At 42.9% G+C, this 18,044-nt stretch overlaps 1 protein-coding gene across 1 annotated transcript in view; it reads right to left on the bottom strand.

Annotated features, from left to right (window-relative positions):
* Positions 1-18,044, bottom strand: part of APLF (aprataxin and PNKP like factor) — a 174,623-nt gene that overhangs the window by 89,895 nt on the left and 66,684 nt on the right. The window contains exon 5 of the mRNA XM_056567904.1: positions 16,759-16,888. Within this exon, the coding sequence (XP_056423879.1) occupies positions 16,759-16,888 (130 nt within the window). The remainder of the gene's footprint in view (positions 1-16,758; positions 16,889-18,044) is intronic.

An 18,044-nucleotide genomic window follows, 5' to 3' on the forward strand; every position in this document is an offset into this window, starting at 1 on the left:
CTAATAATTAATTGGGGGGCAGAACAGCGCTCGCGGGTCACATATGATTAGTTCCCTGATGTGGGGACAACGAGCTGCGGCTGATAATTCATTCATTCCCGAGGGGGAGGGGCCAAACCGGTATTGCGGTATGGGTTAAAATTCCTATCGTGGCAGGAAAAAAAATCCGGTATTCGGTATGAACCGGTATACCGCCCAGCCCTACTCATAAGTACTGAAAGGATTAAGATTTTTTTAATAGAAGTAATTTACAAATCTGTTTAACTTTCTGGAGCCAGTTGATATATAAAAAAATGTTGGAGTGGTTATTGGAAGTGGGTGAATGGGACTCAATTGCAATACCCAACAAAATCTAAGTGTGGCACTATTTTTGGAGAAAAGGTGGATCCTTTTCCTAGTGACGAATAACCCCTTTCAGTGACATAGACATAACACTGAAAGTGGTTGTTCATCACTAGGAAAAGGATCCCCCTTTTCTCCAAAAATAGTGCCACACTTAGATTTTGTTGGGTATTGCAATTGAGTCCCATTCACCCACTTCCAATACTCAACTCAGCCTATATTAAGAGTAATTATTAAGAGTAAATGGTTACTGTTCTGAAAGGAGAAGGGAGGGGGTGGTGGGGATCAGCTGACCAGCAGCATATGTAGGGAAATGTCAGTATTGGAACTAAAATAATGATTGTGTAATGATCTGTTATCCACATGGTGCTCACAAGTAATAAATGTACAGCTTCTCTTCATTTCATTCTTGGATTGAAGGAGTTTACATGATCTTCAGATGGTATGTAACAATTTACACATTATTGGATTACATGTGCTCTGCTTTTATGCCTCAGCCCACTGTATACACCATCTCAGGTATAGAAAATCTCCTCCAGGATACTTGGTTCCTCATTAGGTTTAAAAATGGTTCCTTTATTTATTATAGGAGTAGATTTTGTTCTGTTCACACTGCTCAGCTTCAATGATACTTAACCCCTTAAGGACCAGGCCATTTTACACCTTAAGGACCGGAGCGTTTTTTGCAATTCTGACCACTGTCACTTTAAACATTAATAACTCTGGAATGCTTTTAGTTATCATTCTGATTCCGAGACTGTTTTTTCGCGACATATTCTACTTTAACTTAGTGGTAAAATTTTATGGTAACTTGCATCCTTTCTTGGTGAAAAAAAACCAAATTTGATGAAAAAAATTTAAATTTGCATTTTTCTAACTTTGAAGCTCTCTGCTTGTAAGGAAAATGGATATTCAAAATATATTTTTTTGGGTTCACATATACAATATGTCCACTTTATGTTTGCATCATAAAATTTATGAGTTTTTACTTTTGGAAGACACCAGAGGGCTTCAAAGTTCAGCAGCAATTTTGAAATTTTTCACAAAATTTTCAAACTCACTATTTTTCAGGGACCAGTTCAGTTTTGAAGTGGATTTGAAGGGTCTTCATATTAGAAATACCCCATAAAAGACCCCATTATAAAAACGACACCCCCCAAAGTATTCAAAATGACATTCAGTAAGTGTATTAACCCTTTAGGTGTTTCACAGGAATAGCAGTAAAGTGAAGGAGAAAATTCAAAATCTTCATTTTTTACACTCGCATGTTCTTGTAGACCCAATTTTTAAATTTTTGCAAGGGGTAAAAAGGAGAAAATTTTTACTTGTATTTGAAACCCAATTTCTCTCGAGTAAGCACATATCTCATATGTCTATGTAAAGTGTTCGGCGGGCGCAGTAGAGGGCTCAGAAGGGAAGGAGCGTCAAATGGTTTTTGGGGGCATGTCACATTTAGGAAGCCCCTATGGTGCCAGGACAGCAAAAATAAAAACACATGGCATACCATTTTGGAAACTAGACCCCTCAGGGAACGTAACAAGGGGTAAAGTGAACCTTAATACCCCACAGGTGAGTCACGACTTTTGCATATGTAAAAAAAATATATATATTTTTTACCTAAAATGCTTGGTTTCCCAATTTTAAATTTTTAAAAAGGGTAATAGCAGAAAATACCCCCCAAAATTTGAAGCCCAATTTCTCCCGATACAGAAAACACCCCATATGGGGGTGAAAAGTGCTCTGCTGGCGCACTACAAGTCTCAGAAGAGAAGGAGTCACATTTGGCTTTTTGAAAGCAAATTTTGCTCTGGGGGCATGCCGCATTTAGGAAGCCCCTATGGTGCCAGAACAGCAAAAAAAAAAAAACACATGGCATACCATTGTGGAAACTAGACCCTTCGGGGAACGTAACAAGGGGTAATGTGAACCTTAATACCCCACAGGTGATTCACGACTTTTGCATATGTAAAAAAAAAAATGTTTTTTTACGTAAAATGCTTGTTTTCCCAAAATGTTTACATTTTTAAAAACGGTAATAGCAGAAAATACCCCCCAAAATTTGAAGCCCAATTTCTCCCGATTCAGAAAACACCCTATATTGGGGTGAAAAGTGCTCTGCTGGCGCACAACAGGTCTCAGAAGAGAAGGAGTCACATTTGGCTTTTTGAAAGCAAATTTTGCTCTGGGGGCATGCCGCATTTAGGAAGCCCCTATGGTGCCAGAACAGCAAAAAAAAAACACATGGCATACCATTTTGGAAACTAGACCCCTCAGGGAACGTAACACGGGGTAATGTGAACCTTAATACCCTACAGGTGTTTCACTACTTTTGCATATGTAAAAAAATATATATTTTTTTACCTAAAATGCTTGGTTTCCCAAAATTTTTACAATTTTAAAAAGGGTAATAGCAGAAAATACCCCCCAAAATTTGTAACACAATTTCTCCCGAGTACGGCGATACCCCATATGTGGCCCTAAACTGTTGCCTTGAAATACGACAGGGCTCCAAAGTGAGAGCGCCATGCGCATTTGAGGCCTAAATTAGGAACTTGCATAGGGGTGGACATAGGGGTATTCTACGCCAGTGATTCCCAAACAGGGTGCCTCCAGCTGTTGTAAAACTCCCAGCATGCCTAGACAGTCAACGGCTATCTGGCAATACTGGGAGTAGTTGTTTTGCAACAGCTGGAGGCTCCGTTTTGGAAACAGTGGCGTACCAGACGTTTTTCATTTTTATTGGGGATGGGAGGGGGGTTGTATAGGGGTATGTGTATATGTAGTGTTTTTTACTTTTTATTTTATTTTGTGTTAGTGTAGTGTAGTGTTTTTAGGGTACAGTCACACGGGCGGGGGTTCACAGTAGTTTCTCGCTGGCAGTTTGAGCTGCGGCAGAAAATTTGATGCAGCTCAAACTTGCAGCCGGATACTTACTGTAATCCTCCGCCCATGTGAGTGTACCCTGTACGTTCACATTGGGGGGGGGGGGGGGGGGCATCCAGCTGTTGCAAAACTACAACTCCCAGCATGTACGGTCTATCAGTGCATGCTGGGAGTTGTAGTTTTGCAACCGCTGGAGGCTCCGTTTTGGAAACAGTGGCGTACCAGACGTTTTTCATTTTTATTGGGGAGGGGAGGGGGGCTGTGTAGGGGTATGTGTATACGTAGTGTTTTTTACTTTTCATTTTATTGTGTGTTAGTGTAGTGTAGTGTTTTTAGGGTACAGTCGCACGGGCGGGGGTTCACAGTAGTTTCTCGCTGGCAGTTTGAGCTGCGGCAGAAATTTTGCCACACCTCAAACTTGCAGCCGGATACTTACTGTAATCCTCCGTCCATGTGAGTGTACCCTGTACATTCACACTGGGGGGGGGGGGGGGAACATCCAGCTGTTGCAAAACTACAACTCCCAGCATGTACGGTCTATCAGAGCATACTGGGAGTTGTAGTTTTGCAACAGCTGGAGGCACACTGGTTGTGAAACACCGAGTTTGGTAACAACTTTTCCAACCAGTGTGCCTTCAGCTGTTGCAAAAGCTACAACCCCCAGCATGTACGGACAGAGGAAGGGGATGCTGGGTCTTGTAGTTATGCAACAGCTGGAGGCATACTACTTTGGCTGGGGATGCTGGGGATTGTAGTTATGCAACAGCTGGAGACACACTGGTTTGCTACTTAACTCAGTGTGCCTTCAGCTGTTGCAAAACTACAACTCTCAGCAGTCACCGACAGCCAACGGGCATGCTGGGAGTTGTAGTTATGCAACCACCAGATGCACCACTACAACTCCCAGCATGCACTTTAGCTGAGCAAGCTGGGAGTTGTAGTTATACAACAGCTGAAGGTACACTTTTCCATAGAAAGAATGTGCCTCCAGCTGTTGCAAAACTACAAGTCCCAGCATGCCCATAAGGGAATGCTGGGAGTTGTGGTGGTCTGCCTCCTGCTGTTGCATAACTACAGCTCCCAGCATGCCCTTTTTGCATGCTGGGAGCTGTTGCTAAGCAACAGCAGGAGGCTGTCACTCACCTCCAACGATCCAGCCGCATCAGGTCAGTCCCTCGTCATCGCCGCCGCCGCTGCGCCTGGGGCCCCGATCCCAACAGGGACACCGGGGATCGGGGTCCCCAGTACCCGGGGTGCACGTCCCGCACCCGCTCACGTCCTCCGGAAGAGGGGCGGAGCGGGTTGCGGGAGTGACACCCGCAGCAGGCGCCCTGATTGGTCGGCCGCACCCTGCTGGCTATGGCTGTTCGGGGCCGTCTCTGACGGCCCCGATCAGCCAATAATTCCGGGTCACCGGGTCACTGGAGACCCGATTGACCCGGAATCCGCCGCAGATCGCTGGACTGAATTGTCCAGCGATCTGCGGCCATCGCCTACATGGGGGGTCATCATGACCCCCCTGGGCGATATGCCCCGATGCCTGCTGAATGATTTCAGCAGGCATCGGGCACCGGCTCCGCTCCAGTCATGTGTCCTTAAGGACTCGGAAATGGAGACGTATGAGAACGTCATGTGTCCTTAAGGGGTTAATAAAGTAATGATGTTACATTGTAGAAATTGACAACAAACAGAAAACTGTGTAATTATGAGAACAAATGGCAGATAAAGCATTCTTCACTAATAATGTGAACACTGGTGTATCAACAGTTAATTAGTCCACTAGGTGCAACCACCTCTGCCCTCAGAGCTCCGCCATGCTGCGGACAGTGTTAACTGTCTATGGCTTTGGTGTCGCTGGATGATGGGTAGTGCTCACAGAATGCAAATATGTATTCCCACTTACACCTGCTTTGTTTTCTGTCCTTGAAGACATTGGCCATGACAGTCTTTAAAAGTTACTAATATAGGTGTCACTGAAAGCCAGACCATGAGTAGCTCGACATGGTTGATTGTTAGAAATGAACAAAGAACGTCTCTGCCCATGTCCTCTCTGATTAAAAGGATTGGGCTCAAAAAATATAAGTCTGGTGCCATGACCTGGTTAATGCTTTTGGGTAGAATGAGGGAAATAAAAGTACAGTAGTTTGGCAGGAATTACTAGGCCTTTCAATATTTAATACAGTAAAATTAATCATTAAAACAACTAGGTTCATATTTTAAGTAGCCCCCCGCCATCAACAGGATGGCGCTCCCATAGGAATTTATTCCTATGGGAGCTCCGATGATGCCCAAAAGCTGTACTCTGGTCTTTTCAGCGTTCCCATAGGAATGAATAGAGAGAATGCCGTCTGCAGCACGCGCTCCTCACTCCTGTGAGTCCGTCACGCCCACTTCCATAGACTTGCATTGAGGGGGTGGGGTGTGATGACATGAAGGGGCGGGGCTATGATGTCACGAGCTCCCGGCGCCGGCTCCAGCGTTTGGAGCCAGTTTGTTCCAAATGCTGAGCAGCGGAGTACCCCTTTAATAGCATTTAGCGATATGCTTTACAGCAAGCCTCTTGGGCATAAACACAAGGAACATCTTCTCTCACGTTTTGTATATATTAATAGAACGGCTTGGAGGAAATACATTCTTGGAAAGTATAACTTAGTAATTTTGTCTAGGGTGAAAGGAAAGCCAGGAACCAGATAGAAATGCAGTCCTTGCAGTGCCTGATATTATCAGGTAGGTCAGCTAGGTGGAGGCTGTCAGAATATATTGAGTACATTATAACGAATACAGAAGGATTATCACTTACTACTGATGATGCACTGGAGCTTAGATTAAAAAAATCCCTCCAGATGGTTACTGGTTAATTTAGGTAAAAAGGAATTTAAAATCTATTATATTGTAAGTGCACTTAAAATCACTCCACTTTTAATATTCATGCATGAGAGGTGGGCAAGATACAGAATGGAATGAGAGATACAGAATGGAATGAGAGATACAGGAGGGAATGAGAGATACAGGAGGGAATAGTTTGCATAATACAGATTGAAATTTTTTATAGTGTTTTAATACTTGGGAGACGGTATAGAAAATCCTGGAGGATATTTTCTATATCTGAGATGGTGTATACAGTGGGCTGAGTAATAAAAGCAGAGCACATATAATCCAATAATGTGTTCCTCAGCAAATTGTAACATAAGCCCTGATTTACTAAGAATGGAGTGTTTATCTTGGAGTGATTTCAGGTTTACTTTTTTTCTGTCGCAGGGAAGTTATCTGTTGCCCTTATCACAGAGTTATTAAGCAGGGGAGCGGGCGGCATGCTCCTCCCCAGCCATATACAGTGTACTTTTACTTTTATTTCAAATAGAAGAGCTGCGGTGGGGAAAGATATATAGAATTGCTGGGGGTTTTGTATATGTCCCCACAGCTTCTATATATCTTGCCCCCTGCTGCGCTATATATCATATACCCACCGCAGAGCATGTGTATATATATATATATATATATATATATATATATATATATATATATATATATATGCCCCCCGCAGAGCGCAATCATAAGCTCCCAGCAGCGCATGTAGATATATATATGCCCCCCCCCCCCCCACAGCGCAATCATAAGCTCCCGATAGCGCTATCATTGATAAGCATTCCATTAGCAGAGCATCTGGCCGGGAAGCCGGTGATGGGTGAGATTTTCATTCAAACCTGTAAGATCACTGGCTGCCCGATGCTCTGCTAAAAGAATACTTGTCATTCATAGTGCTTAAGGCATATGTATATAAATGCGCTGTGGGGACCAGACATATAGCGTTATCTGGTCCCCCACAGCGCATCTATACACATATGCCTCTGAAGATCTATGATTGACAAGTAGAGCATTAGCAGAGCATCGGACAGCCGGCTTCCCGGCCAGATGCTCTGCTAATAGAATGCTTGTCAATGATATGATTGCGCTATGTGGGGGGACATTATATATATATATATATATATATATATATATATATCTACATGCGCTGCCGGGAGCTTATGATTGCGCTGTGCGGGGGACATATATATATCTACATGCGCTGCCGGGAGCTTATGATTGCGCTGTGCGGGGGGCATATATATCTACATGCGTTGCCAGGAGCATATGATTGCGCTGTGCGGGGGACATATATATATCTACATGCGCTGCTGGGAGCTTATGATTGCGCTGTGCAGGGGGCATATATATATATATATATATATATATATATAAATACATACATGCGCCGCCGGGAGCTTATAATTGCGCTGTGCGGGGGGCATATATATATCTACATGCGTTGCCGGGAGCTTATGATTGCGCTGTGTGGGGGGCAAATATATATCTACATGCGCTGCCGGGAGCTTATGATTGCGCTGTGCGGGGGGCATGTATATATATATATATATATATATATATGCGCGGCGGGGGACAAGACATATAGCACAGCAGGGGGCAAGATATATAGAAGCTGTGGGGAGCCAGACATATACAAAACCCCCAGCGATTCTATATATCTTTCCCCACCGCAGCTCTTCTATTTGAGAACCCCGCCGGGATCCCTGAATGGCTCTTCAGTACATTCAGGGATATATTCAGGGATCCTGGCGGGGAATTTAAAGATGAAAGTAAAACACATCATACATCGCTGGGGAGCGGAGCACGCTGCCCGCTCCCCTGCTTAATAACTTTGTGACCCGATGTGATCAATCCCTCAGCCCCTGTACTACTACCCCCAACATGGAACAGACCCTGAGTAGGATTCACTCTGTTTTCAGTAATTTCAGTAATATGATGAAAAACTGTGAGTTTTTCATCATACTCCGAGTGTTTTGTCGGGAACACGCCCCTTTTTTGGCATAACCACGCCCATTTTGACGGGTTTAAAAAACACTCAGAGTGATGATATCTTTTGTCGGGTTGTGCGACCAAATTTGTGTTGCATGGGCTATGCGACACAAGTTTGGTCGCACAACACGACAAAAAGAGTCGGGTTGACATTAGTAAATCAGGGCTATAATATCCAAGATATTATTATTTTTTAGGTAATATGAAATGCTGGAATGTGGCTAGAACAGTTTAAGGGGGTTATCCACCATAAGGTGATTTTAGTATGTACCTGCCAGACAGTAATGAACATGCTTAGGAAGGATCTGCGCTTGTCTTGGGGCTTAATGGCTATGTTGTGAGATTACACTGTGGCTATCTTTTCGTGAACTGGGTATTTTCTGTTGCGGTTCGTTCTCTTAAACTTCAAAAGCCATAGTTCCTTGTTTGTAGGTGTGAGGTCACTTTTCTCCCTCCCACACATCAGCCACCCAACCCATTGAAACGCAAATGAGTTGCATTTCATTCAAAAGACCAGTGTTTTATAATCAGGGTGCCTACAGCTGTTGCAAAATTATCTTTCTCTCACCCAGCGGTCGCTCTACCCATTGAAGCAGGACAGGCTCCCTTTGCACACCTGACTAGTGAGGACACGTCTCGACGCACTGCTACCTGGGGAAAACCCGAGACCTGAGTAATTTTGTATGCTGTTAGAAATAAATTGTGTGGCCAAAATCACAGAAGAAATGCAAGACCACCGTAACACACAGGTACAGACACTGTATAGTGAACTACACTAACTGTACATCCCCTGTAGCATAGTCAAACAAAGAAATTCCTGGAATACCCATTTAACCCCTTGTGGATGGAGGGCTTTTCTATTTTTGCTCTTTAATTTTTTCCTCCTCACATTTTAAAAATCATAACCCTTTTAATTTAGCACCTACAGACCCATATAATGTCTTATTTTTTTTTTTTTTGCGCCACCAATTCTAATTTGTAGTGACATCAGTCATTTTACCCAAAAATGGCATTTTGGGGCCTTCCATTTCTACGCAGTAAATTTTTCAGTAAATATGACACGATCTCTTTATTCTATAGGTTTATACGATTAAAATGATACCCTACTTATGTAGGTTTGATTTTGTCTTACTTCTGGAAAAAATCATAACTACATGCACGAAAATTCATACTTTTAAAATGTCCTCTTCAGACCCCTATAACTTTTGTATTTTTCCAGATACGGGGATATATGAGGGCTCATTTTTTGCACCGTGATCTGAAGTTTTTATCTGACTTTTTGATCACTTTTTATTCATTTTTTATGGTATAAAAAGTGACCAAAAATACACTATTTTGGAAACTGGAATTTTTTTTAGTGTACGCCATTGACCGTGCAGATTCATTATTGAAATATGTTTATCGTTCGGACATTTACGCACGCGGCGATATCACATGTTTATAATTATCTACAGTTTTTATTTTTAAATGGGAAAAGGGGGGTGATTCACTTTTATTAAGGAAGGGGTTAAATCACATTTATTAACTTTTATTTTTTACACTTTTTAATTTTTTTGCAATGTTATAGCCCCCATAGGAGACTATAACATGCAGTACATTGATTCAATTGCATTGCACTGATCTCTGTTATTGGCGGTCACTTGCTCAAGCAATTAATCGCTGATCAGACGCACAGGAGGCAGGTAAGGCACCCTCCTGATGCGTCTCAGCTGATAATCAGCCCGACTGAGCTGCCAGTAGTGATATTTAACAGCTTTAGACACGGCGATAAACTTTGAACGTCGCGTCTAAAGTGTTAATAGCGCACAGCACCGCGATCGGTGACACACGCTATTAGCCACTGGTCTGACCCGGTTGGGCCCAACCCGCTATGACGCAGGGCCATGGCGTGGCCCCGCATTATAGAAAGGGAGCCCTTCGTCCCTTACAGGTTAAGAATGTGAATATGAATTGGGATCTGGAGTGATAGTGAGTGAGTTATACCATTCAGGTATAACAATGAAATGACCCCTGTGGCTTCAAAACAGATTTGACCTTTTTTTTTTTCTTTTATATATAACTGTTTATTTATAAGTTTAAATTTTTTTTCCAAAACATAGAAAAATAACCTGTTGAGGCATCCACAAGACCTCTAAAGGCTCTTCCAGACTGTGGACATATGACCGGCAGAATTCCACTAGTCGCAAAGTCCTTTTGTTTTCAATGGGATTCTCCTGCTCTGTTCAGACTGTGGAATTGCTGCAGTGGAATTACACAGGCGGAAAGTACATCAAGTATGTAAGAATTCCGTTGGACTGCATTGTCGCCTATGCAGATGGCGCACGTTCACATGATCCTGCTGCTTGAAGTGGAATTCTGCTGGCTCAATGTCCATAGTGTGGACGAGTCTTAAAGCTGTCCGGTGGTATTTGGTTTCATGACATTACCAGCAGACCCCATAAGTCATCTAAGTAGGGAGGTGGGGCCTCCATTGATCAGACTTGTTGTTTACGGTACATCCCACAGATGCTTGATCTCACTAAGATCTGGAGCACTTGCAGGCCGCGCCAACACCTTTAACTATTTGTCATTTTCCTCACACCATTCCTGAACATTTTGCGATTGGAAAGGGCACATTATCCTGCTGAAAGAAACCAATGCTATTAGCAAATACCGTTATCCTGAAGCTGACAATGTTTAGGTAGGTAGTATTTGCCAAAGTAACACATGAATGCCTGAGCTCTAGATTCCATCAATATTCATAAAACAACATATTCCACAGTAGGCAAACATCTTAAGACAAAATCACCCAGATTACTTTATCCACAGCCTTGAATCCACAGCAGACGTCCATGAACGATTGGTCAGCGTAGATAGACGTAGATATTGTGCATGTAAAGTTTTGGCTGTACGACCCCTTTTTTCAGCTGGCATGCTCACATAGATGCTTTCAGCAGTGGACTGGGCACAGAATGGGCACTCGTGACTGATGTACAGCTATGTAGCACCAGACACAGAAAGCTGCAATGCACAGTGCACACACTTTTATGATATTACTAGTGAGGACACGTCTCGACGCACTGCAACTTGGGGAAAACACGAGACCCGAGTAATTTTGTATCCCTGACTAGACAGGGTAGTCTTTTTCCCCATGTGCATGAAAGGGGCTCTGACACTTCCTTGAAGCACTTTTGAAGGTACTAACCATTGCATAACACCTTTGGGACCTAACATTTTGAACATGCTATGACCCATACATCCCAATTTATCTCTAAAGTTGCTTATATCCTTACACTTGCAAATGTTTCCTTCTAACTCCACATCCACTTCAAGGACTAACTGTTCACTTGTACCTTAAAGGGGTACTCTCACCCTAGACATCTTATCCCCAATCCAAAGGATAGGGGATAAGATGTCTGATCGCGGGGTCCGGCTGGGGACCCCCGCAATGTTGCATGCGGCACACACCTGTTTCTTGTCCGGAAGCGCTGGAGGGTCTGGGTCGCGACCACGAGAACGGAAGTCAGGACTCCCCTCCCATGTGACGTCACGCCCCGTCCCCTCAATGCAAGTCTATGGGAGGGGGCGTGACGCCCCCTCCCATAGACTTGCATTGAGGGGACGGGGCGTGACCCAGAGCCTCCAGCGCGGTCATGACCCAGACCCTCCAGCGCTTCCGGACAAGAAACAGATGGGTGCCGCATGCAACATTGCGGGGGTCCCCAGTGGCGGGACCCCTGCGATCAGACATCTTATCCCCTATCTTTTGGATAGGGGATAAGATGTCTAGGGTGGGAGTACCCCTTTAAAGTATCCCATACTTTTGTGTGTATATTTTTTTCCCTTTTTTAGGGATGCGATGTGAACCCTTTTTCTGGACAGATCATACAAGGAGGATGAATATGTGAAACTTGGTGAATGAAAATGAAAAGTTTAACCAATAGAATTGATTCAGATTCTCTACATAAAGTACTGTACACCTAAAAAAAGCTACCTCGAGCCGTAGGCAGTAACCCTCAGGAGACACACAAGCAGGTTTATTTAATGACTATAGAGGACTACAATCATCTCTAGGGGCTTGAACTCACAAGCAGAACATAGAAAAAGAAAGATTCAAAGATTCCAATTGCAGGCTAGCCTCATACTGTCCACTTGATTTCACCTTGCGAGTGACATACAGTCCCTATTGGATTCCTCTGCGCATCAATTGTTTCCTCGTCTTTATTTCAGAGGTCAGTGAGTTGATTAAGGTATCTGGACAAGTTTCATGAATTCCAATGACAAGTCTTGGCTTTACTAGGGCTAAGATTAAAAATAGGTTCTTAAAATTTTAGAGGTTGTCCAACATTAAAAGGTCTGCTTTTTTCTTGAAACGGTGTTGATTTTGTTGATAGACTATGTATTTTATTACAACTGGGGGGTGAGCTGTAATATCAGATGGATAAAAGTGAAACTGTTTATACATTGAAATTCTGCTCAGGAATTCAGGTCAAAGATTCCGCTGCACTAATCTAGCATTGGTGTGAATGGGTCACTCTTTGACCCATTTACACTGCAGAATTTCAGCGGCAGAAAATTCCACCACTGAAATTCACCTGCCGAAAGAATAAACAGGTACATTATTTCAGTGGAGTTATGCGTGGACTGCATTGCCGTCAATGATGACGGCGCAGCTATGCAGTCATAGTGCTGAAAGATTTCGGCAGCAGTCGCTCAGACAGAATCTCCAACCCTGAATATCTCCAGGTGGAGATTCCGCAGTGTGGATTAACCCTTAGGTAAAATTAAGACTTCCTTATAATACGGTTTTCATCAGTCCATCATGACAGCACCACTAGATGATGTCCCTCTCTGGTACTTATAGGAACAGGAAACAAAGTTTAGGCCCCTCCCATGGCAATCCCTCCATGATTTACAAATTCCATATTTAGGGTACGTTCACACGTACAAAATCTACTGCATATTTCTGTTGCATATTTTGTGCAGCTGATTTTGCCGACATAAACTTCAATGAGTAGCAAAATCAGCTGCACAAAATATGCAGCAAAAATATGCAGTAGATCCTGTACATGTGAATACACACTTAAGGTTCCTTCACACGGACGGATCCGCAACTTATTTTACGCTGTGGATCCGCCGACGATGGACCCTACAGTGTGCCTCCAGATGTGCCTGCTCGGAACCACAATCTGCCGCTACGAGCAGGCATACTAATGTGCAAGTCGCCGCATGGATGCGCGGTGTATTTGCGCATATCGCGGCTGCTTCCCCTGCTCGGCTGAGAGAAGCACGAGATATGTGCGAGTATACTGTGCATGCGCACGGCGACTCCCGCATTGCAGTGTGTCTGCTCATAGTGCCGGATTGCCGCTCCAAGCAGGCACATCTGGAGGCACACTGTAGGATCCATCATTGGCGGATCCCCAGCGTAAAATACAATGCAGATCTGTCCGTGTGAACGAGCCTTAGGGTATGTTCACACGTGTGTATTTGTGCTGCAGATCTGCTGAACTCCAGCGCTGAACTCCATTCATTTTAATGAGCCGACCGCAGTCAAAAGGTGACTCCATTTTCGACCCGTATCCAGTTTTGTGACCGGACCTAAAACTGTAGTATACTACGGTTTTAGGACCGGTCTAAGTACTGTCCTTTACACATCAAGAGGTATGACATGTATTGTAAGCATATTACAAAAGGTTGGCTAAATTATATCTTATGAAAGTCTGCAACAACCTTTGAATACCGCTTTTGGAAATCGTGGGTTCAAAAACCAATAACGCAGATCTTGAGGAGGTAATGTCGAATTTTGTTGCCCGATGATGACTTGAAGGAAGTTTCACATACATAACTAAGTGTTACATATCAGAGAGGTCTCAATCTTTTGGACCATCTCATACATAATCATGTGAAGAAAGATCTACATGGTTAAACTATCCAATGCAAGTTGTGTGTCCATGTGAACAATAGTATTTGTGTTTTTGTATTGGCTACAGGTCTACTTTAAAAACTGCATAAAAAACTGCAGTGTCTTTACCACTGCCTTGTAATACACATACTATTAATGAGTTGATTTTAATTTTCCGCTTACTTGAGTGTAATGATATTATCTGAAATGCAGAAAGACTTACAGTGATACTGATGTCAGCTGTATAATAACATTTTTATTTGCAAATTACACAAAGGTTTCTGCAGCTCCCTGGAGTATTCTTCCCTTAATTTAAAGGGGTACTCTGCTGCTCAGCGTTTGGAACAAAATGTTCCGAATACTTAGAGCCGGCAGCTCGTGACATCATAGCCCTGCCCACTCATGACATTATGCCCCGCCCCCTCACTGCAAGTCTATGGGAGGGGGCGTGATGGCTGTCACGCCCCCTCCCATAGACTTGCATTGAGGGGGTTGGGATGGGACATCATGAGTTGGCGGGGCTATGACATCACAAGCTCCCAGCGCCGGCTCTTAGCGTTCGAAACATTTTGTTCCAAATGCTGAGCAGCGGAGTACTTCTTTAAGCTACAATTACTTCTATCTAGAACTCATCGATGTTCCTGCAAGTAGTCATTCACAATGGATAGTGACATTTATAATGATGTATGTGATGATCTAGACCAGGGGTCTCAAACTGGTGGCCCTCCAGATGTTGCAAAACTTCAATTTCCAGCATTCCCGACAGCCGTTAGTTGCAGCAAATGGCTGTCCGGGCATGCTGGGAGTTGAAGTTTTGCAACATCTGGAGGGCCACCAGTTTGAGACCCCCGATCTAGACTAACCTCAGGTTTGCTACAAAGGGTTCTGTACTTTTTAATAAATACTGACAAAAAATTACAAGTACTTGTAATTGCTGTACCATTAAATCTTGTGCTGATCGCGGGACCTGCTACAATAGGGAGATGAGAATGTCTGCTTAAATTTAAGAAGGAAAAAAAGACATGATTTCATATAGGCATATTCTTAAGAGGTTTTTAAATGGCTAGTAGACTCACCCTTGGTATCAACTACTACCCTTAAAAGGGAACTCTGGTGGAAAACAAATGTTTTCAAATCAACAGATTTGTAAATAACTTTTATTTCAAAATCTGAAGCATTCCAATATGCATCAGCTGCTGTGTGCTCCACAGGAGTAGGTGTAGTTCTTTCCAGTCTGACCACAGTGCTCTCTGCTGACATATCTATCCATGTCTAGAACTGTCCAGAGTAGAAGCAAATCCCCATAGAAAACCTCTTCTGTTCTGGACAGTTCCTGACGCGGACAGAAGTGTCAGCAGAGAGCACTGTGGTCAGACTGGAAAGAACTTCACACATTTCTCTATAGTATAAAGCAGCTGATAAGTACTGGAAGGATTAAGATTTTTTAATAGAAGTAATTTACAAATCTGTTTAACTTTCCAGAGCCAGTTGATATATAAAAAAAGGTTTTGCCTGGAATACCCCTTTAAGACCACAAATTCTCAAAGGACAGTAACATAAAAAATAAAAAAAAATAAACAAACACAAACTTTTTTTTTCTGGGCCTGCACACTTTGAAGTTGTTTTTGTCCTACCAAATAAATATTCTCCCAAGTTGCAGTCTTCTTGCATACTGCAGCAGGGTCCTGTATTTGATCTTTTTTTTTTATCCGATGTATTTTTTAGTCCAAATAACTTTTAATCTTATTATTTAAACTTTCTCTTTTAGAATATGTAACTCGCAGTGAGAAATCCGTTGCGAGTTACGCAACCATTGATTACAACAGGTCCGCCGGCAATCTGCAAATCTACCACTATTGCGGACTTGGCCGACCCATTGAAGTGAATGGTAGTGTGACTCACAGCAGATTTCTTGCAGCAGTTATTCGCTGTGAGTTACAACACCCCCCAAACACACACATGAAAGAACACTAACTCTCCTCTTAACCCTTTTACTCCCACACTTACAACCTTGTATTGTAAGAATTCAGAATTCTTCTCAAAGGGAACAAGAAGGCGGAAAAAAAGTGCAGGAGAGCGCGAGCACTCACTCACTCACTCACTTATTGCTATTGCTCCAGCCCCTCGAGTGCATTTCTCTTTCATTTCTAAGGGTACATTCCCACACGACGTATTTGCTGCGTATTTGCTGCTGCGTATTTTATTTTCTCTGTTGAAGTCAATGGGTAGGAAAATACGCAGCACCAAACACGCAGCAAATACGCAGCAAAATACGCCGTGTGGGAACGTACCCTAAGAGATATAGTTAAGTATTCACCTGAATGCAAACCAGCAATTCCTAACTACCGCTTCAGTCCATCAGGCATAGTCTTTACCAGCTCCATATAAATAAAATGAAAAGCAAAAGGATCCTTTAAAGTCATAATGAATATGCGTTGCATATGCACCATAACAATTGTGATGTCCGGGTGTCTACCGTATATTATAGTGAACTAAAGCAATTCCTAGAATAAGACAAAAGCAACAAGAAAACCATTTATCCCAGGATTGTAGGTTCTATAATGCAAGTTGTATATATGCAGACATGCACGTACCGTGCATGTCTGCATATATACAACTTGCATTATAGAACCTACAATCCTGGGATAAATGGTTTTCTTGTTGCTTTTGTTTTATTAGTCTTTACAGAGAATCAAGCAGGTGCCAATTACGAAGAAACACCTGATAACTGCGTCTGAGTGTCTGCTTTAGTCACCCAAGATCATAAGTGATTGCTGAAGGACATGTGAACCTACCTGCTGTAAGAACATGGGATGGGAGAGCCTGAAGTGGAAGATCTCCCTGCAACATCCAGTTTGGAAGAACACGTTTCCTCTGTGCAGGTTTTGCTGGTTCTACGTCATTTTGACAGGTGACAGCCGAAGGCTGAAATAAAGAGATGTAACAATGTTTCAAAGTTTTTTATTTTTTTTTACATTTTACATGGCAAGATGTGAACAAACCCAATGAGGGCCTTTGTAAGTATTTTGTTTAATGGTCTATTCACCCGTACAGTATCCTGCGCATATTTGATGCTTTAAAGCTGCAGATTTTATGTTGCAAAGTTCAATGTAAGCTAATTGACTGAACACAGCTTCAAATCCTGCATATCAAATCTGCACAGGATACTGTAAGTGTGTATACACCCTAAGGTAGCATTCACACGTGCATATTTTCTGCTGCAGATCTGCTGCAGCAGATTTTGCTAACCATTGAAGTAATGGGCAGCAAAATCTGCAGTAAAGTCTGTCGCCCTGAATCCGGCCTACGGCCTTAATTCCGCTGCAGCAGAGTCCCGTTGAGTTCAATGGGATTCTGCTGCGCTGTGCACACGGTGGAATTTCTGGCACAGAAATTCTATTTTCCGTGTCTGCACAAAGAATGAACACATTCATTCTATGTGCGGAGTCTGCAAGGAATGCATAGCCGCCTATGAGATTGCGCATTCTATGTGGTCCAACGACAGCAGATTCTGCAGGCTCCCTGCACTGTACGCAATGTCCTAATGGTACGTTCACAGGTGTGGATTTTCTGCTGAAGATTTTGCTACCCATTGAAGTCAATACAAAAAATACACAAGTGTAAAAGGTACCCTAAAGGGGTTTTCTGGGCCTTTAAAGGGGTACTCCGGTGGAAAACCAATTTTTTCAAATCAACTAGCTACAGAAAGTAAAAGAGATCAGTAAATTACTTCTTTAAAAAAAACCTTTCCAGAACTTATCAGCTGCTTTATACTACAGAGGAAGTTGAGTTGCTCTTTTCTGTGTGACCCCAGTGCTCTCTGCTGACACCTCTGTCCGTGTCAGGAACTGTCCAGAGTAGGAGCAAATCCCCATAGAAAACCTCTCCTGCAGTTCCTCACATGGACAGAGGTGTCAGTAGAGAGCACTGTGGTCAGACAGAAAAGAATAACTTAACTTCCTCTGTAGTATACAGAAGCTGATAAGTACTATAAGGATTAAGGTTTTTTTAACAGAAGTAATTGACAAATCTGTTTAACTTTCTGAAGCCAGTTGATATGAAAAAAATATTTTCCACAGGA

Source organism: Hyla sarda, chromosome 3 (assembly GCF_029499605.1).
Source record: "Hyla sarda isolate aHylSar1 chromosome 3, aHylSar1.hap1, whole genome shotgun sequence".
Taxonomy (NCBI): domain Eukaryota; kingdom Metazoa; phylum Chordata; class Amphibia; order Anura; family Hylidae; genus Hyla; species Hyla sarda.